Genomic DNA, 18,057 nt, shown 5'->3' with positions numbered 1-18,057 from the left:
TTCCACGGGGATCCACCATTTGCAAGTCTGCCTGCCAATCCAGGGGACGAGCGTTCACTCCCTGGCTCAGAAGACTCCACATGCTGTTTGGTGCAAGAGAGCAACTAAGCCTATGCGCTGCAACTACTAAAGCCCATGCACTGTAGAGCTTGCTCTGCAACAAGGGATGACACTGCAATGAGAAGTCCATGCATTGCAACTAAAGAAAGCCTACACAAAGCCACACAGACCCAGCACAGCCAAAAATAAATTAATTTTTCTTTTTTAAAAAAAAAAGTACCTTGAGGTGCAGAATGCTGGGATATGAGCTTGGAGATATTCAGAGTTGTTTTTTCATTTTAGGCCATGCCATGCAGCATGCAGGGCTTCCCAGGTGGTGCTAGTGGTAAAGAACCCGCCAGCCAAATGCAGAAGAGGTAAGAGACGCGGGTACAATCCCTGGTTTGGGAAGATCCCCTGGAGGATATGGCAACCCACATCGGATTCTTGACTGGAGAATCGCACAGAGACGGCTACACTCTATAGGATCGTACAGAATCAGACACGACTGAAGCGACTTAGCACGAACACATTCAGTATGCTAGTTCCCTGACCAGGAAGCCAACCCATGCACCCTGCAACAGAAGTGCAGAGTCTTAACCACTGGACCTCCAGAGAAGTCCCGCCAGGAGGGGATTTGTCTTCCATGGGATGGTCGTCTAAACTTGATCCTTCAGTAAATGGAATATTAGTTATGGCTTCTGATTTTACTTATAGAAAAATCTGAATTATAGAAATTAAATTACAGAAACAATTGCTTTTACTTCTGATACTTACAGGTCTTTATGTATCATCATGGATCATCCAATCTCTTCCAGGGCAGAACACAAAGGCCCCGCATACAGGAAGCATAACTGTACAGGGGCCTGTTACCAACAACTTTCTTCACAAAACAAAGATTTTATGAAAACATAATAGTCCTAAGTACTTCTTTAAGTGAATATCAGATATACTTTAATATATAGACTCAAGACACAGAAGGCTGTCAAAACTATACAGTTCCAAATAGTAAAGAGAAATAATCCTTTCTTTACATGTATGATAGTAGTTTAAAGTATAGATCTTAGAGTCAGATTGCCTTAATTGAGTCCTGAGCTGCACTTAGTAGATATATGACTTTGCGCAAGTTACCTAACACATAACGCCCTCAATTTCCTTATCGGCAAAATGGGGATAAACAGTAGCAACCTCACAGGGCTGCTGGGAAGATTAAACAAGATGATCATGTACCCACAACTGTTTCAAGGCCTAAATCAGGGATATCAGAGCATGACTGATTATTTCTTTCACATTATCTGTGGGTTCTCAACATGGTCCCTCTGACCTCTCTACAGGAGAACAAATAGCATCCGCTCACAAATCAGTATATCCAGCCCCTTTCTCCCACTCAGAGAAACTCACAATCTTTAAACTATAAGCCCACATCCTCCTAACTCTTGCACGGAACAGGAAAGGGTTATGAAAGTTTGACAATGGCAAAGAAATGAGTGTCACAAACTAATATCATCCAGTGACTCAATGCAAGACTTGACAAACCAAAGGAAAATCTATGAGTAGCATGCTCATCAGACACAATGCTTTTTCAACACGTGTGTGTGTGTGTGCTAAGTTGCTTCAGTCATGTCCGACTCTGTGTGACTCTATGGACTATATACAGCCTGCCAGGCTCCTCATCCCACCGGATTCTCTAGGCAAGAATACTGGAGTGGGTTGTCATGCCCTTCTCCAGGGATCTTCCTGATCCAGGAATCACACCCACGTCTCTTAAGTCTCCTGCATTGGCAGGCGGATTCTTTACTACCAGCGCCACCTGGAAAGCCCAACACATAGCCCTCTCCAAAATCTAAACATGGAAGGCCTTCTCTGTCACTCCATTTCAGGGTGAACCAATAGTGTAAACATTAGGAATAGAGCAACTTAATAGCTCTAGGCTTTAGATTCATTACAAAGTGAAATTAAGTACTTCAGAGGGTCATTTCTAATGCCGAATCAATGATAGTAAGGGGGCATCCTAAGATAGTAAGTGGGGCATCCAGACTGGCTGTGCAGAGATCACAAAAAAAAAAAAAAAGATTTTAACCCCCCAAAATTAGGAAAGACATGCAAATAGGTCTACTCACCAGATGAGCCTGACAGAGTCTGCTCCCAATGGTCTTCCTTCCAAGCTTTTCTAGACGTGGTCTTGCCAGAATATCTCTTGTCTGTGTCCAAGAGGGAGGCTGATGCCAGCTTTCGAATGCTACCCACCGCCTGAAAACCACCTTCCCCATCTTCCCCTTCATCAAACCTGTCAATCACTTTGGCAGCAGTGGCTGTGGGGGGAGGGGAAAAAGTAATCAGAACCTCCTAGTTAGAACCAACTTTAAGGGCAACCCTGTTCAACCCTTTAAATTCATGCCTGAACGTCCTCTGCAAATTCCCCACCAACTTCTGAGAACAGGGACCTCACTACCTTCAGACTACTCACTACCTTGCTGCTATTCCTGAACAGAAAGCTGACTCTCTGCATCTACTAGAAAACTAAGTCTAATTCCTCCTCCACATGAAAGTCACTCAGATATTTCAAGTCAGCCAGCCATCATCATGTTGTATCCTACTCCAGCCCATCCCTCGGGAGTTTTCTTTGCTTACCCCGGCTAAACAACCTCAGTTCCTTCGACTGATTATTCCTAAGAAACGGTCCAGCACTCACATTTATCCCTCTGTATTCTCCCTTCCTCGCACTTCTCGGACTCAAGCCTAAAGCAGGATTACTCTCAACCAGACGCTGAACGGCAGCTTACAGAACGGCAGCCTTATTCGTCAACCACTAAGCAAGCCTGTTGAGGCCTGAAAAGGCTTAAGGGGCACCACGGACGCCTACTTCTTCCTTCAATCCTCCAGGTAAGTTATCAGAGGCAGGCAGTTTGTTTTTTTAAAAGAATGAAACTTCCTTCTCCTCATTTCTAATGCGATGCCAGTAAGGGCATCCTGAAAGATGACTACCAACCCGAGGCCAACCTGGCTGTCCGCCACAGCCCTGGATCAACAGTTACCCCAAGCCTGAGTGCTCCGGGCGCCCCGCCCACCCGAGCACCAAGTCCAGAAAGCGCGTCAGGAGAATGCCGACGCGCTCCTCCCGGAGTCCCAGGGGGCCCCCTTCCCGGGAAGCAGTTTTCCTCTGTGCAGAGGGAAAGGAGGGTAGGCTGGGCGGCAAGGCCCAGCTGCCGGCCCCTCACGCGCCGCCCAAGTCCTCCCGGGGCCAGGCCCGCCGCTCCGCACGTGGCCTTGCCCCCGTCAGGCCTCACCCTCCTCCGGGTCGGCCTCAGGATCCGCCTCGCGTGGTCGTGGGTTCAACAACTGCTCCAGCTGCAGCGCCAGAGACTGCGGTCCCGCCATGATCAGCAAAGCCTCGCCCGGCGCCGCTCTCGTGAACGTCGCTCTCTCCCTGCCGAGTCCTCTCGCCTGAGAGACCGATCCCCGGCGCACCGTCAGGGACGCGCCGAGCAGCGCGCCCGGCTCCGGGTCGCCAACTTCCGGGAGGCTCCCGGGAAGGGGCGGGGCTTGCGTCACTATGGGCGTTGCTAGGAGGGAGGCGCGCGCGCCCGGAAGGCTGCCGCGTGTACGTGTGCGCCTGCGCCGAGGGGCGGGGAGAGGGAAGGGGTTGGGCCGCGCGGGAGCGCGCAAGTGCACGTGGCTGCCGCTGGCCCAGAGCCGAGACTCGGTGAAGCGCTGCTCGCGTCGTCTTGCGTAAAGTATGCGTCGAGATTTGTCCGAGATTTGCTTGGGAATAAAGTGTAGTGTAGCCATGACCTGCGGTGACTGATTTGGAAAATAGGAGGAGTAAAGGGTAAGCATCTCTAGCCTCACGTGTACTTTAGGGCAAGCACTCACTGGGATCCAGAGCAGGTTTGGCATTTCACAATTTGGAGGAGTCTGGGGCCCAGCACTCGCACCGGTAGCCTGATTTGGAAATCCTACCTAAGGGGTGGGCATGTGTTAAGTGTGCGGTGGACTGCTGGCATCTTTATTAATAGGAATAATTATTACAGAAAGTGCTATGGCTGTGCATAAATAAAGATCGATTCTATAACTTTTCCAAGTAGCCTTGTCTGTGCAAGGAAAAGGGGGCGAAGTAAGGATTGCTGTACTGCATACCCATCAGGATTGATAACCTTGCTGTTCAAAGATGAGAGCATACACTTGAAACTGGCTCACAAATTGGGAAAAACTCAGAGGTCTACAGTTAGAGGGGCAGAGATGGACTCAAAATATAAAGACCAATAGGATCAATTTAACTGCACCCAGGTACATAGAAAAATACAGTCCCTTTATATGCACTTTCCTTCATCATGCATTCCCTGACTGCCCGCTATGTGGCAGGCACTGCTAATTGAGATACAAAGATGAGTAAGTTACATTCTCCCCTGGTGGTGATCAGCGGAGGAGGGCAAACAAACATGTAAACAGAAGCTGTAAAAAGGGATCATCAGGGAAGAACAAAGTGGTCTCTCCTTACAGGGTCTGTTTGAGGTCACCTGTAAAGACCTTGAAGCTCCTAAACAGAAACTGCCTCAAATGGATCCAGAAAATAGGGTTAGGGGTGGCCTCCTGCCCTTCCTGGAAGCAGCCCAGGCCATTTGGATCCCACAGCTGAAGCTTGGGGAGCCAATTCTCCAGTGTCTCCCATGCAACCCAGGGAAAGTGTGGGTCCCTGACTTCCCTGGTCTTCATACGCCACCAGCGTCAAGAGCAACAAAAGGCCACTTGTCCCATGTCCGCTGCTTCCTAGGTGGCTGTGGCAGGGAAGGACAGCCCTCAGGGTAGACATTCACAGAGTCCGAAAGGAATGAACTCCAGGATAGGATGGCAGCACCCTAGGCAAGGCACTGAGGCAAGGAGAACTGCTTTTTATCACCTGCAATAGAATTCAGTGTAGAAAACAGCTTTAAAGCAAAAACACAAATAATTTCATTGCAGTCTGGTGCCTGCATCTGGGGCCTCCAGCGCAAAAGCATACACGGTGGGCTGGGCCAGCCATCGCCCTGGGCTTTGAAGGACAAAAATGTTTCCCTCACCCCACATTTAGGAAACTATCTCCCCCAGTCCTCTTCCCTTCTTATTTGGGACACTGATAGAGCTCAGAAACCTGGTCTTGGGATTAAAAAAGAGAAAGGGAGGAGGGAGAAGGTGAATCGAGGCAGAGCCCACCTCTAAGCTGTCATGCAAACAGGACACTCCTAGATAATTCTGGGCAGAAAATGTCTGCTCCCCCACTCTTTGGTCTCTGGCTAGGAGCCTATTGACTTGGGAAGGCTTTTGAGGAAGAAATCAAGACCACCCTACTCCTGTTACATATATCTCAGGGCCCCCAAAATGTTTCCCCTGCCTTCCTACCCCATCCTGAAGATAGAGAGGGGACTCCAGGAGTGGAGGAAAGAAGTCCTAGCACTTGAGATGCCGCTGAGAGATGGAGATGCACGAGGCAGCAATCTTCTAAAAATCCCCTCTCTGGGGGGCCCTCCTGACTTGATTCTGGTTTCCAGAGAAGGGAGGAGGGGTTTCCTGATGGGGGTGGGAGTGGAGATGGAAGATGGACTATGGGAGGGGCTATTTTTAAAGACTCTACCTCTTAAAAGAAATGTAAACCCTGGCTGCTGCTGCTGCTAAGTCATTTCAGTCGTGTCCGACTCTGTGCGACCCCATAGACGGCAGCACACCAGGCTCCCCCATCCCTGGGATTCTCCAGGCAAACCCTGGCTAGTAAATGTAAACCCTAGTGACATGAGCAAAAGGGATGAGGACAGGCAAGAGAATAAATGGGAGCATGCTCCCAAAAGAACAGTCCTCTCTGGAGAAGGTCAGAAGGTCTCCCAGTTCACGGCTCCTCTGCCTACTGCCTCAGAGCTTCAAAGTGGCAGACAGATGAAGGAAGAGCAGACGATAGACAAGGGTGACATTGGATATCACCCCCTACCTCATTGTCCCAATCAGCTGTCTGTTCCAGGAGCTCAAGAGTTTAGGGAAACCAGGTGCTTACCCTTCTCTCTTCTCAGATACTCTCCAGGGTCCCAGGCCCCTGCCAGTGCCTGTCCAGTATTCCTCCTCTACCTCGTCTCATCCCAAAGCAGTTCCCACTTGCCCCCATTCTGGGAAAGAGAGGTGGGTGAGCTTTGCCTCCCTCGCCCAGGGCAGGCTGGAACCCTGAGGACAGTTGGCTAGAGGTTGCGGCTCTAAGATGGCCGCGGGGAGAAACCAGGCTGCTAAGCCCAGGAAGGAGAAGAGACTGCGCTCTCAGCTCTCAGGAAGGAAGGGGACCACCCGGCGCTCCCCTCCAGCCCTTAAGGCATCTCCCCGGGAGCTCCTGGGAGCTCCTAATACGCTGGGGATGGTGCTTGGCTCCTCTGCACCTCAGAGTCAGGGGTGGGGGGTACAGCTCTGATGGGCATGAGAACAATCCTTGACATTCCTAGATCTCCCCCTCTTGGGCGGCTCCAAATTTGACTGCTAAAGTTTGCAACCTGTCCAGGACCTCCTTAGAATTCTGGATACAGCGCCCAGTGGGAAAGACTAAGCTGCTGCTGGGATCCACGGAGTCACAGAGAGAAGAATTGCGTCCACACAGAGCACCAACTCTAAAATGCCTCTTATCAAGTACCGGATTCCACAATGAAACTGCTAAATAATTCAGCAGCCTTGATAGGAAAATGCAGCTTCCCAATGAGCATACATTCAGTTAAATGAATGTCTTTAAAGGAGGCTGGCTATAATGAATAAGTTGGCTATGATTTAATGTATATAAATGCTAAAAGGGCAAAAACAAGGCAATCCAGTGATTACATACAAAGTAGGTAAAGAAATGTGCTGCATGTAGAGGCTAGGAGTTTCAAAAGTCTTCCCAGTATTTTATAAATTTGGATTTCTGAAAGAACACTGTCAGATTCCACCCCGATAGTCCTCCTCATTGGATAAGCTGTCATGTGGATGCAGTGAAATATGGCTTATTTTAAAGCCTTCTTAGCAAGAAAGATACACTTGGTTGTGTCTTAACAAAATATGAAAACACTGGAAATTGCACACCATTTCAAGTAAAACCTTTGCTTGTTTTTTAATAAGGAAATAAAGAATCCAGACTAAAATCTAGGTGATAATGGAAAAGAAATTCTGGAACTCTCAGTAGTGTCTGAGTAAAACACATACACGTATTTCACAGCAGATAAAATATTTAAATTCCTTCCAAGTTTAATGAAGGCTTGGAAGAGGTTGAACTACTTTTCAGAACCTATTGGCAACTCTCCGTTGAAATTTGATTTCTGTATTGGTTTTTTTTTGCTCATCTTTCAGAGAAAGTAATATGTATCTTGTGCCAAGCAAAACAGTTTTCCTTCTGGGGAACTTTAAATGAAACAAATACTATAAAACAACTGTTTCATATCAGTTCTGTGAAAGGGATTAAAGTATTTCATTTCTAGCTGTGCTGTATCTTCATTTTATGTTATCTTTCAAACAACCAAATTAGAAAGCAGGATTATCTAACCACCTATTTTCAGGTAACTTGACATTCACAAGTCAGGTTTAGAGGGGAAAAGGAGAGAGTGCATGGGGTCTCATGCTTAATCACAGACTGAGACCACTCATTTTTAGCCATGGATTTGATGTCTATTTCCAATTCTATATTAACTTATCAACAAACATATCTTCAACTGTATCCATTAAAATTCACAGAATGCAAATCTGTAGTTAATAACAGCAGGAAGGCACAGAGAAAAGCTTGGCTGGCATTAGCGAGGGGGTTCAACCACAGTCAAGGTAAAAACAGATCCCGCCTAGTCCTGTCTCTCTTTCTCCTGTTTTCTGAGGGATCATTCCATTCCCCATCACAGGTCAATTCCAGTTGTCAAAACATAAAATAACACACCGATTATCTAAACATCAGATTTTCTATTTTTATTAAAAACTCACAAATTTATTCAACATGTTTTCTTTCATACAGTGAATGGTCTAATATGCACTGGAGGTCACACAAGCTTAGGTTTATCAGAACAATAAAAGACATATGAGAAATTTAATTTATAAAGAAAAAAAGTAGCAGCTGTTGACTGCATATTTGACCATAAAATTTAAATATTCTGGACTTTTATTTTAAAGACACAAAAATAAAACCTGTGTGGGTCTATATAAGTCATATTAACAATTCCATGAATGTTCAACAGGACTAAAAATTAGCAAAGATGTTTTTTTTTAAACCTTGTAACACTTTTTTTTAACACTTTCTCAGGCTGCGGTGCCAGGCACCTTTACAGTATTTGTGCTATAATTATTCTATTTGGCAAGTGTCTGAATATCATGTTTTCTCTTTGCCTTGTGTAAACAACACCTTTTTACATACTAGCACAGTGAGCTGTGAGCCCTGCAAATCAGAACATCTACAGGAAAAGAAAATGAACAATTTTGGTTGATTGTTCAAAACATTTTGTTTTGAACAAGAGGTTTCAAAACAGAATATATTAGTAAAACACTGAACTCCTGAATTTAACATTATACGTAAACAGTTGACTGTTTTTAGTTCAATAGTCTTTTTTTTTTAATTTTGTGTGTGTTTGTGAAGGTAGGATACTTCTTTTGTACAGCTGATGTTCAAGTCATTTTACTAAGAGGTCTGGCTGAAGACCATCGTATCGAGTGTCTGCTTGTGTCTGTGTGTGTAGAGCTTTGTGAAGGTAGAAGAGTTGATACTGAGGGCTTTACATTTAGAATTTTGCAATTTTGGCAGAAACAAAAAAACCAAAAATCCCAGATAGACAAAAAATATATATATATAGTCCCACCTGATGCACAGCAGGTCGGCGTTTCTGAAGCTATAAGAGTTTGTGGTCGGAGTTGCTGAACTCTCAGACAACACTAATAGATGTCTCAGAGCCTGAGATGTCTCGTGGTCTGCCCGGAGCGCCCCCGCGGCCGCTTCGCCCGGCTCTACTGGCTTCGGGCGCAGCCTCCCTCCCCGCGGCTCCGGGCGTCACCCCCATGGCTGGCCGCCCCCGCGGCTGCCCTGGGTGTTTTTCCGCGGCCCATTGGCCCCAAGCTCATCCCGAGGCGTCAGTCCGAGGATCCGGGTCCAGTGGGAGGTGGGGAGAGGTCTGGATTCCCCGCGGATGCCCGAGTTCTGCACCTTGCCAGCCAGCGCTCGGATCCCCGTCCTACCTCCAGGCGGATCCGGATCCTATTTCGCGTACCCCGTTCCCATCCGGTCTCCGCAGACGGAAAATGGTCCCCGAGGCTGGAGGCAGGAAGGGTGGGGGATGACTTGCTTTTCTGTTTTGTGTATGGTTTTTTTTTTTTTTCCTGTTTTTCTTAAATAGAAGTTTCATTTCTGTACAACCGCGAGTTCCGCGGGCCGTGCGCGACTCCGCTACCACACGGCCGCCTCGTTCATTTCTGGGGGGTGAGACAGGTGGTTCCCATAGCTCGCCCCGCCGTTGACCGACAGCGACGAGAAGGGTGGGCTGGGCCCGAAGACCTCGGCCGACATGGAGTGGAGAGGCCCGGGCAGGCTGGGCTCGGGGCTGGGCGAGTCCCCGGGAGGATGCGCCAGGATGTCGGTGAACCGCTGCGCCTCACTCGACGGGTGGTGGCCGGGCAGCGGGTGCTCCAGGCCACCCAGGGGTGTCCCGGAAGGCCCGGATGACGGCACGAAGGGCAGGTCCACCGGCGTCTGAGCCTGCGAGGACGGGGGGCCTTGCGGAAAAAAGTCGTAGTTGCCTCCGGGCCCGTAGTACTCGCTCTGGTAATCTGCGGTGGCGGCGGGGAGAGGGGACGTCAGGGCGGGGCCCCGGGTGGGGCGGGGTGACCGGGCGGGAAGGCGCGCGAGCGGGGCTGGAGAGGGCAACGCCGGGGCTCTCCATTCGCCGGCCCCCCTGCCCGGCTGGGCGCACGGAGGAGGCCCGGGTGCAAACGCGGGAGCTGCTCCCTCTCTGCCCACCGGCCTCATTCAGGACCGGGAATTCGATCCGGTCTCACTGCCTCGCCTCATTTCCTCCCCAGCCTCCACCCCTCTCCCCCGCCCTCTCCTTTTCTCCCGCAGAAAGCCAGGAGCGCCTCCGCGCTGCCGCCCGCTTCCAACGAAACGAAACCGGGCCTGCCCGCGCCCTGCCCCCAGGCCGCGCACCCACCTCCGTAGAAGGAGAAGGGCCCGTTGGGAAGGAGCTCGCCCGGCTCCAGGCGGTCCACGAGCGGCCGCATCCGGCGCGGACTGCGGAAGAAGGCGTGGCGCCGGGCGCCCAGCGCGCTCAGCTGCTTCATCCTCCGTTCCTTGGAGCGTCGGTTCTGGAACCAGACCTGAAGCACACACGCCTTGGGGTGAGGCCCCGGAGACCCTACCTCCGACTTTTCGGGTGTGCGGCCGCTCTTGGCCCCTCACCCTTCCATCTCCGAGCTTGCGGATTCCCAGCTGTGTGTTTTGTGTCTTGTATATGGCGGGGTGTGGGGGGGGGTTCGTGTCTTCGAGTAGAACCGCGCGGGGTGGCCCTTGAGCCAAGGGTGGACAGGATTCCCGGCAGGGGTACCTGGGCAAGCCGCCCTACCCAACAGTTGACAGTTGGAGTTGTTTCTAACAATCTCAAGGAAGACTTGCAGCTTGTACGCGCGGAGGCGCTTAACCTCCCCAAAGAGTGTCAGACACACGGCTTCCCTTTTATGGACCCTGGCAGCACCCCACCCCACCCCCGCATGATAGTGACAGAGATCCAAACAGCCTCCTGTTGACACTCGGTCTCCCGAAGATAGTGACACCGAAACCCACAGCCTCCTTCCCGCACCCACGCACGATCTCCCAGTGCTAAACATACTCGTCCACAGCCTCTCACTGCTAGTGACACGGCCAGGAAACCTCCCCTTCACCTGCGCACAAGAGCGCGCCGCTTCTCGGAAGCAGAGCGTCTCCGCGGAGGGCAGCCTGCACAGTGCGCCTACTGCACACAACCTCCCAGGCACACCTCTCGTGGCCTCGCAGAGCCGCCTGCCACCGGACACCTAACCTTGGGCTGGGGACTCGGGCCGAACCACACGCAGGTTCAAAATTTCGCAGCGCACACCGGCGCAGCTGCCTGGATGGCCGCCTCCGGTCCCCAGGCGACTCGGGAAGGGCCGCGGCAGAGCTGACTCCCGCCCCGACCACCTTCCCTTGAAACCTGGACAGCGCACCTCTCTTTGGAGGTTTTGGAGGGGAGGTCTGCTAGCGGGGGGGAGCTGGTTTAACTGGAGCCAGAGACCACAAAGTTGGGGGCGGGGACACCGAGGGAGACCATGGATTGAGACCACAAATTAATCCCGGGATGCACAGCGACCGCTCGGCTCCTCCCGGATAGGGGTGGTAGGGCAGAAAAATAGGTCGGTACTTTCATCGCCGCGTCCTGACCGTGCCCCCGCCTCCCGCATCATGCCCCCCCCCGTCCCCCCAGTCTCTCTCCCATCGTTACCACTATCACCTGCGTTGGACCGGAAAGAGGAGGAGGTATAGCGAATTCCAAATGCCCGACACATCTGGCGCGACTTCAAAGTCGGAGCCGGGTAGGGGTGTGTCTGGGCCTCTCCCCTCCCCTCTGCCAGCCTCCAGGGACTCGCTCTGCTCCTCAAAACTGCTCCCCATCCCCCACCCCAGGCTCAACCTGCAGGATCCAGCTCGAGGGAACTAAGTGGCACGCTCGGGCCCTGACCTGGATGACACGCATGTTGAGGCCGGTCTCCTGAGCTAGCTGCTCGCGGATGTGGCGCGTGGGCTTGGGTGTGGCGGCGAAGGCGGCCTTCAGCGTCTCCAGCTGCTTGGCCTTGATGGTGGTGCGAGGCCCTCTCCGCTTGGCCCCCAGGTTCTGGTCGTCGTTCTCATTGCTGCCCCCTTCCTTGTCCGACACGTTGGCGCTCTCCGAGTCCTTGGCGTCGTCCTGCGACGGGTCTTGGGAGTCCGGAGACAAACTGGGGTCACTGCCCGTGGTGGCTGGGGAGAGGGAAGGGACAGGTGAGCAGCAGCCAGTGGCGGGCTTTCCTCCCCCAAGACCCACGCACCCGAAAGGAGCCGGCACCAGGTCCTCACCCGAGTGGAGGCTGTTCTCTTTGGCGACACTGCTGTTGCTTAGGTAATCCTCTTTGCAGACAAACTTGTTCTCATCGATGATGTAGAGCTCCTCGCCGGTGGATAGCTGCTTGTTACACATCATGCAGGTGAAGCAGTTCAGGTGAAACACTTTGCTCCGTGCTCTTCGCACCAGGTCGCTAGGGGAGATGCCCTGCGCGCAGCCAGCACACTTGGTACCGAAACACCTGCGGGGGGGGCGGGGGGGATTGGGCCGAGGGAAGCCAGAGGGCAGGAGAAAGGCGATAGAGACAGTAGAGGAAGAAGAATGGGGGTAGGGGGAGAGAAAGAGCCAAAAAGGAAGAGAGGCAGAATGCCGATTAAGCAAGCCAGAACGCAGGAGGCGAGAGCGCGGGCACCAGTGAAGTCAGGGAGGAGATACACACGGTTACAATGAGGCAGCAAGGAGCTTAAGCCGCCGCCGCCCCGAGCCTCCTGCCCCGTGTTGTCCCAGAGGGGAAAAGCGCTGAGGGAGGGAGGGAGGCAGGCACCCATTTTCCGATTAGATTCAGAAAACCAAATTAGATCTCCATCCTGAGGCGTCCCAAGCACCGCCGCTTTCTATGCATTGCCCCTCTCGTCGAAAAAGAACCCACCTACAGGCTGGGGGTTGGCAAGGTCCAGTCCCACCGCGGGTAAACAAACAGCCGCGGAGAGCCTGGCCGGCCACAGCCCGGGCGCTGCCGCGTTCCAGCCCAAAGCCCGGCTGGTCGTCGCAAGCAAGACCGCATCGCGGCTCTCGGTGCCGGGATGCACTTCCCGGGAGCCAGGCTTCTGGGGCCCACTGGCAGCCTGTGTTGCTCGCCGTTGCCCCGCTCGGCTCTCGCCAGTAGCCAGAGGCCGGGCACCGCGGGCCAAGGCCCAGAGGCCCTGCCTGCGCTTCCTCTCGGCAATACCAGCGGACCACGCTTTTGCTCCGTGGTCCGCCGCCACCGGGCCGCGCATCCCCGGGATGCACCGGGGACAGCGCGTCCCGGGCCTCTGGGCAAAGCCACCTGGGTGGCTTCGAACCCCTACTCTGTCCCCCAGTTTGATCTGTCACCACAAACTCAGAGAGAAGCAGAGACTAAGTCAGCCAAGGAAAACTGGGAGATTTCAGACCCGCCTAAGGGAATAGCCATTCGAATTTGCTCCAGTTCTGTTGGTTTATGTGTTGTGTGGACTTGGTGGCAGGATGGCGAGTTAAAATGCTAAACGCAGCAGGGTTGTCGGGAGACTTCTCCGGCTGCAACGAGCCGGGGCTCCGCTTTCCCCCAGGTTTCCACAAGGAGGTGGCCGGCGGTGACGGCCAGCGCCCAGAAGAGCTCCGAGCGGAGCCCGCGCCTCACTGCCGAGATCGGCGTTGCCTGGAGGCCGAACCTGCTGGCCACGCGGGCAGCCGGGGAGGGTCGTCTTGCAGGCTGCAGCCTCCGGCACTTCACAGGCTACCAGTGCAAGTAGTGCGGCCAGGTCGGTCCATGGAGTGTCAGGAAGACCCTGGGCCCTGCAAGATAGGCCCCCCCGGGCCCGAGCTCTTCCCAGCCGCTGCCACTGCAGGCGACTGGACGCACCATGCCAAAGGTTCGGCGGTTCCCGCCAAGACTTCTCGGGGTCGGGAAAGGTAGTGGAACGCAGCTTAGCCCGGGCTTCTAAGCTCAATCTGGAGGACGAGTCAACAGGGGAGGCAAGAAGAATGCAGATGCTGGACAGATCTGCCAGGGGAAAGGTAGGACCCGGGGCTACAGCTTCTGAGGCTGAGCTACCTCCTTCCAAGCCAGGAGGGGCTTCTCGCTCCGAGGCGAGTTCAGACTCTTTCTTCCCAGGCACGTGCAGCCAAGCCCGGACCCACAATTTCCAGGGCGAAAGCAGGCCGCATCCCGGCGCCCAGCGCGCGCCAGCTGGCCGAGAGGCGGGAGCTCCCCTACCCACCAGACCCCCGGCCCCCGGGGACTTGGCTGCCCCTCTCCAAAGGCAGCTCCCAACGCCGGTCGCCGCGGCCACGCTGACCTCTGATCCGAAGCCGGCTGGGAAGGGCCCGCGGGGAAGGAGCGGCCCAGGCGGCGCGCCAGGGAAGAAGTACTCACCGGAAGAAGTCGTTTTTGCAGTAGAGCTTGCCTTCCCGGGAGAAGCACTTCTCGGTCAGGTTGCATTTACATTCACAGCACTGGACGCACTTGACGTGCCAGGCCCTGTCAAGCACGTTCAAGAGGAAGCGGTCCAGGATGGGCCTTTTGCAGCCGGCACAGTGCACCATGGTCTTTGGTTTGGTCGGGTGAGGCCCGGAGAGAGAAGCGCAGACAGAGCCGAGAGGATGACTCACGAAGACGACCGGCAGGAACTCCCCAGCCCCTCCACAAAAGGGGAGACACACTTGGCGGGGCACCCGCACCAGAAAAATCAAAGACAGGGAGGAAGGCTGATGGGGGCGTGGGAGGGGGCGCCGCCTCGGAGAAGTGTGCAGCCGGGCAGTCCCGGGGCCTCCGGGGCACAGCAGCGCCGCCGCAGTTCGCGGGGCGAGGAAAAGAGTCTCAGGCGGGCGAGCTAACCGACTCTTCAAGCCCAGAGCCCGCGGAGGAGTGAAGGTCACCGAGAACGGCGACGGGAACGGAAATAAATAAACACACCGGAGTCGGAGAAGGACGACGCGGCTGGCCGGGGTTGCGGGGAAGGCGCCGCTGAGTTCTCTCGGGCTTGAGGTAGAGCTGTCGGAAGGCAAAGTGCATCTGCTCTTGTCGGGGTAGGAGGGCGGGTGTGCGTGTGTGTGTGCCGGGTTGCCCGCCACCGGAATTCCCCCTCCTCTTTTGATAAAAGAACCAAGCGAATAGAGAAGCTTTGGATCCTAAACTGCCGGCATCGCTCAGCGGGTCGGGACGCGCTGGGCGCCCGCGGTGGGTCTGGGGGAGGAGGGAGCAGGGGCTGGCCGAGGCGGGGAGGGAGGGAGGGAGGAGGGGAGGACCGGAGGAAGATCTCGTTGTCGATTGTTGTCGTTGCTTAGGTTTCCCCCCTTTTGGAGAAGAGTTCTCTTGTCAACCGAGAGCGGAGAGGGACAACTCGCGCGGACGCAGCCAGGTGCGCGCGCGCGCTCCCCACCGCCCCAGCCCCGTCACCTCGGCCGGTGGCCTGCCGGGCGGCCTCCGTCTCCGCGGGACGGCCCTCCCCGCGCTTGGTGTCCTTCAGAGAAGGGGTGCCGTCCGGCTCCTCACCGCGCCTGGCCGTGCATCGTGGCTCCAGTCGCAACTCGCAGCCGCCTGGGCGCGCAGCCCCACATTGCTTGGCCCACGCTCCGGCTGCCTCCGTGCAAACCCCACAGTCTCTGGACTTTCTTTTCTTTTCCTTTCCCCCTCTGTTTTTCGTTGGGGTAGCAAATCTGTGTTTCCTTTCTAGCCTCTTTCCTTCCTTTTTTTTTTTTTCTTTTGCAGCGGGAGGAGTCGGGGGGAGGGGGAGTAGCTTGAAGAGCTTTAAAAAAAAAATAAAAAACGTCCTGGTGCAGCGGCTACAGTTGTGCGCGGCTGGAACAGCTCGGCCTGGGCCGCCGCTGTCGCCGGCTGTCCCCGGACAGGCGTCCCTCTGTCCCTGGTCTCCTGGCCCAGTCCGCCGCCCCGGCGCGTCTCTCCCCGGCTCCGGCGGCTCGGTCACTGCTCCCGGCTGTTGGCTGGGCTCTGGAAGCCCCCTTGCCTTAATGCAGCGCCCGCCGACGTCACGCCGGCCTGCGACCAATCAGCGGCTCGCGGTCCCTCTGTAAACCATCCAGCATCTCCCGGCTGGGGAGAGTGCCGGGAGACCGCGTTTCGAGGATCAGCGGCGGCGGCCACCGCGGCCCCGCGCGGTGCGGGCGGCGGGCAGCGAGGTGCCCGGGTCCCCTCTGCTCCGGTAAGGCGTCGCTCGCGGTAGGAGAGACTGACAGAGCGCGTGAATGGGAGCGGGCGGAGGGCAGACTTCTGCCTTGAGGGTGGGTGGTACCCAAGATCGAGCCTTGTTGGAGGCTGGGGTGCAGCCGGCTTCGGGAGCCTCGGCGGCCCGGTGCACTGTTTGGCTTTGCAGTTCAGCGGGTGCTGGGTCCCTCCCCCCCGCCACCCTTGCTTTCTTGGCCTAGAAGTTTGACCCGGGCACCGCGCGTGTCTTTGGGTGCGTAGAGGGGCGGGCGTTTGGCAGCAGAATCTCTCTCCTCCGGTCGCTCCTTCTGAGCCCCCTCCCCCAATCCATCCAAAGTCCACAGGTTCCGGGGCTCTGGGCGATCTGGGTGTCTGTTTCCCGCAGTGCCGCCTTGGAAAGTTGATTCCGGCGGTTTTCTGGTGGGGGCGGGGGCGACCGGAGGCGCGGCGCCGGGGAGGGGGGAAAAGGAGTGGGTGGGGAAGCGCCTCGGGTGAGGAGTTGCAACCCCGGCGAGAAGTTGTGAGGAAACTGTGATCCGGAGACACCTTTTACAGACGAAAACAAACGACTAGGCGGAAAACGGTGGGGGCCACAGCGGCGGCCGGGGGTGGGGGTGGTAGTGACGGAGGGAACGGCGACGTCCTGGGGACTCCACCCGGAGACTGAGAAGGATGGGGGTGTGCGGAGAACCGGCCCAGCCTCCCCGTCTCCCCTTTTCCCGGCTCCGGGATGGCGCCAGCTTCCCCAGACAAGCGCAGAGCACAGCCTCCGGTAGTTCGCGTCTTACGGAGCCCATGTCTTTCTCATTTGCCTCGGAGTATAAACTAGGGACCACTGCCCGCGGGGGTCAGGTTCTCCCAGAAGTGCGGTCCGGGTCTGGGTCCTGAGAGTCTTAGCCTCGAAGAATCACTCTAGTTCCGCGGCCCACACCAAGTACCAAATTCGTTTCGACAGCACCATTCCTATGCTTAGCCCGTATCTCTTCCGAAGTGAAATCTGAGGGTGGCAGGGCTGGGCAAGCCCCGCATTTGCTCCTCGATTTTGTCTTTTTGCGGAAGGAGCGTTAGGAAGGCGCGTTCGGCTCAAATGTAGAAGGCAATAAAGATGGGCGGCCAGCCAGCCCGGTCCGGCCAGTATTTGGGGAATGGCCTTTTGACCCCACACGCGGGGCTAGGTTCAGACATCTCTCCCAGCTAAGTTGGAGGAAATGTTCCCCGAAACGCAACTGTTAACGAACCTGGGCAGGCAAAGAACTCAGTTCTTTGCAAATGGAATACCCTCTTCGAACGAACCGGGAAGCCGGTACAGCGAATTTGGTTTGCGCTCGGTACATTTGGGTTTAGGACTCTGCCAACACTGCTTTCCATCCTTAAGCCTCCGCCCGCACAGCCCCGCGCCCCCGAGGCCCGCTGGCAGCCCCCTCGCCTTGCCACCCGCGACATCTTTCGGTTGGAAACCGAGCCAAGGCCGGCTGTGCGCCTCTCTGGCGCTCCGCCCATCTGGACCTCTGGATCCGAGGCCCCTTTCGCCGTCTCCGCACCCCCTCCAAACACACCTGGGCTCTGGCTCCCCACTGCGGGGAGGGCGGCGTTGGGGCTGCTTCTCTCTCTCTGCCTCTCTCAACAGCCGCCTCCTCGGATCTCTCCCAGGTCGGGGCTCAGGGCGGAGCTGGGGAGGGGCCGCGCTGTGCTCCAGCCCAGCAGGCTAGTTGTGCGGGGTGCGACTTGGCTTCGTGCTCCTGCCGCGGACCAGGCGTTTCCAGGAACCAGCCAGTGGTGCCCGGCACTCACGAGAGTACCCGGGAGACGCTAAGAGCTGCGTGGCTGGGGTCCTCGCCGCCTCCACCCGGACCCAGAGGCGCCTTCCCAGCCTGCTGCGCTGGGTGAGGCCCGCGGTGGTGGTGGTGGGGGGTATCCTCTGAGCCAGCTCTCCCCACCTCCCCTACACCCCCAGCTGTCTTGGTTCTCAAGTCACCCGCCCCTTTCTGGAATCTATAGGACTCTGTCCCGAGTGGCTCGCCCCCGCCCCCGCCCCAGCTGGGCTCCTTCTCATGCAAAGTAGAG

The 18,057-nt window shown here is 55.4% G+C and overlaps 2 protein-coding genes across 3 annotated transcripts in view; both read right to left on the bottom strand.

Moving 5' to 3' along the window:
- Nucleotides 1-3,561, bottom strand: part of AATF (apoptosis antagonizing transcription factor) — a 116,904-nt gene extending 113,343 nt beyond the window's left edge. For both annotated transcript variants that reach the window (XM_055400463.2, XM_088828655.1), the window contains exons 1-2: nucleotides 3,327-3,561; nucleotides 2,160-2,351 (exon numbers count right to left, since the gene is read on the bottom strand). In XM_055400463.2, coding sequence (XP_055256438.2) covers nucleotides 2,160-2,351; nucleotides 3,327-3,417 — 283 coding nt within the window. In that variant the 5' untranslated portion in view covers nucleotides 3,418-3,561. The remainder of the gene's footprint in view (nucleotides 1-2,159; nucleotides 2,352-3,326) is intronic.
- A 4,389-nt stretch (nucleotides 3,562-7,950) lies between these two features.
- On the bottom strand, nucleotides 7,951-14,375 carry LHX1 (LIM homeobox 1). The gene is made up of 5 exons (XM_055395661.2): nucleotides 14,206-14,375; nucleotides 12,104-12,330; nucleotides 11,730-12,007; nucleotides 10,188-10,353; nucleotides 7,951-9,807 (listed from the first exon to the last, which is right to left on the bottom strand). The coding sequence occupies exons 1-5, from the start codon at nucleotides 14,373-14,375 to the stop codon at nucleotides 9,428-9,430; spliced, it is 1,221 nt and encodes a 406-aa protein (XP_055251636.1). The 3' UTR covers nucleotides 7,951-9,427.
- Between the last annotated feature and the right edge of the window lie 3,682 nt (nucleotides 14,376-18,057).

Source organism: Moschus berezovskii, chromosome 20, assembly GCF_049115385.1.
Source record: "Moschus berezovskii isolate FMDL1 chromosome 20, NW_MosBer_1.0, whole genome shotgun sequence".
NCBI lineage: Eukaryota > Metazoa > Chordata > Mammalia > Artiodactyla > Moschidae > Moschus > Moschus berezovskii.
Note: the sequence above shows the minus strand (reverse complement) of the source record. Positions and strands in the feature narration are given on the sequence as shown.

Excerpts from the sequence above, each read along its gene's own strand:
- LHX1 (XM_055395661.2), bottom strand. The coding sequence starts at position 14,375 with ATGGTGCACTGTGCCGGCTGCAAAAGGCCCATCCTGGACCGCTTCCTC. Across the intron at positions 12,008-12,103 it reads AGAGAACAGCCTCCACTCGG|CCACCACGGGCAGTGACCCC; the intron begins GTGAGGACCTGG and ends CCCTCTCCCCAG. Across the intron at positions 10,354-11,729 it reads TCAACATGCGTGTCATCCAG|GTCTGGTTCCAGAACCGACG; the intron begins GTCAGGGCCCGA and ends TGTGTGCTTCAG.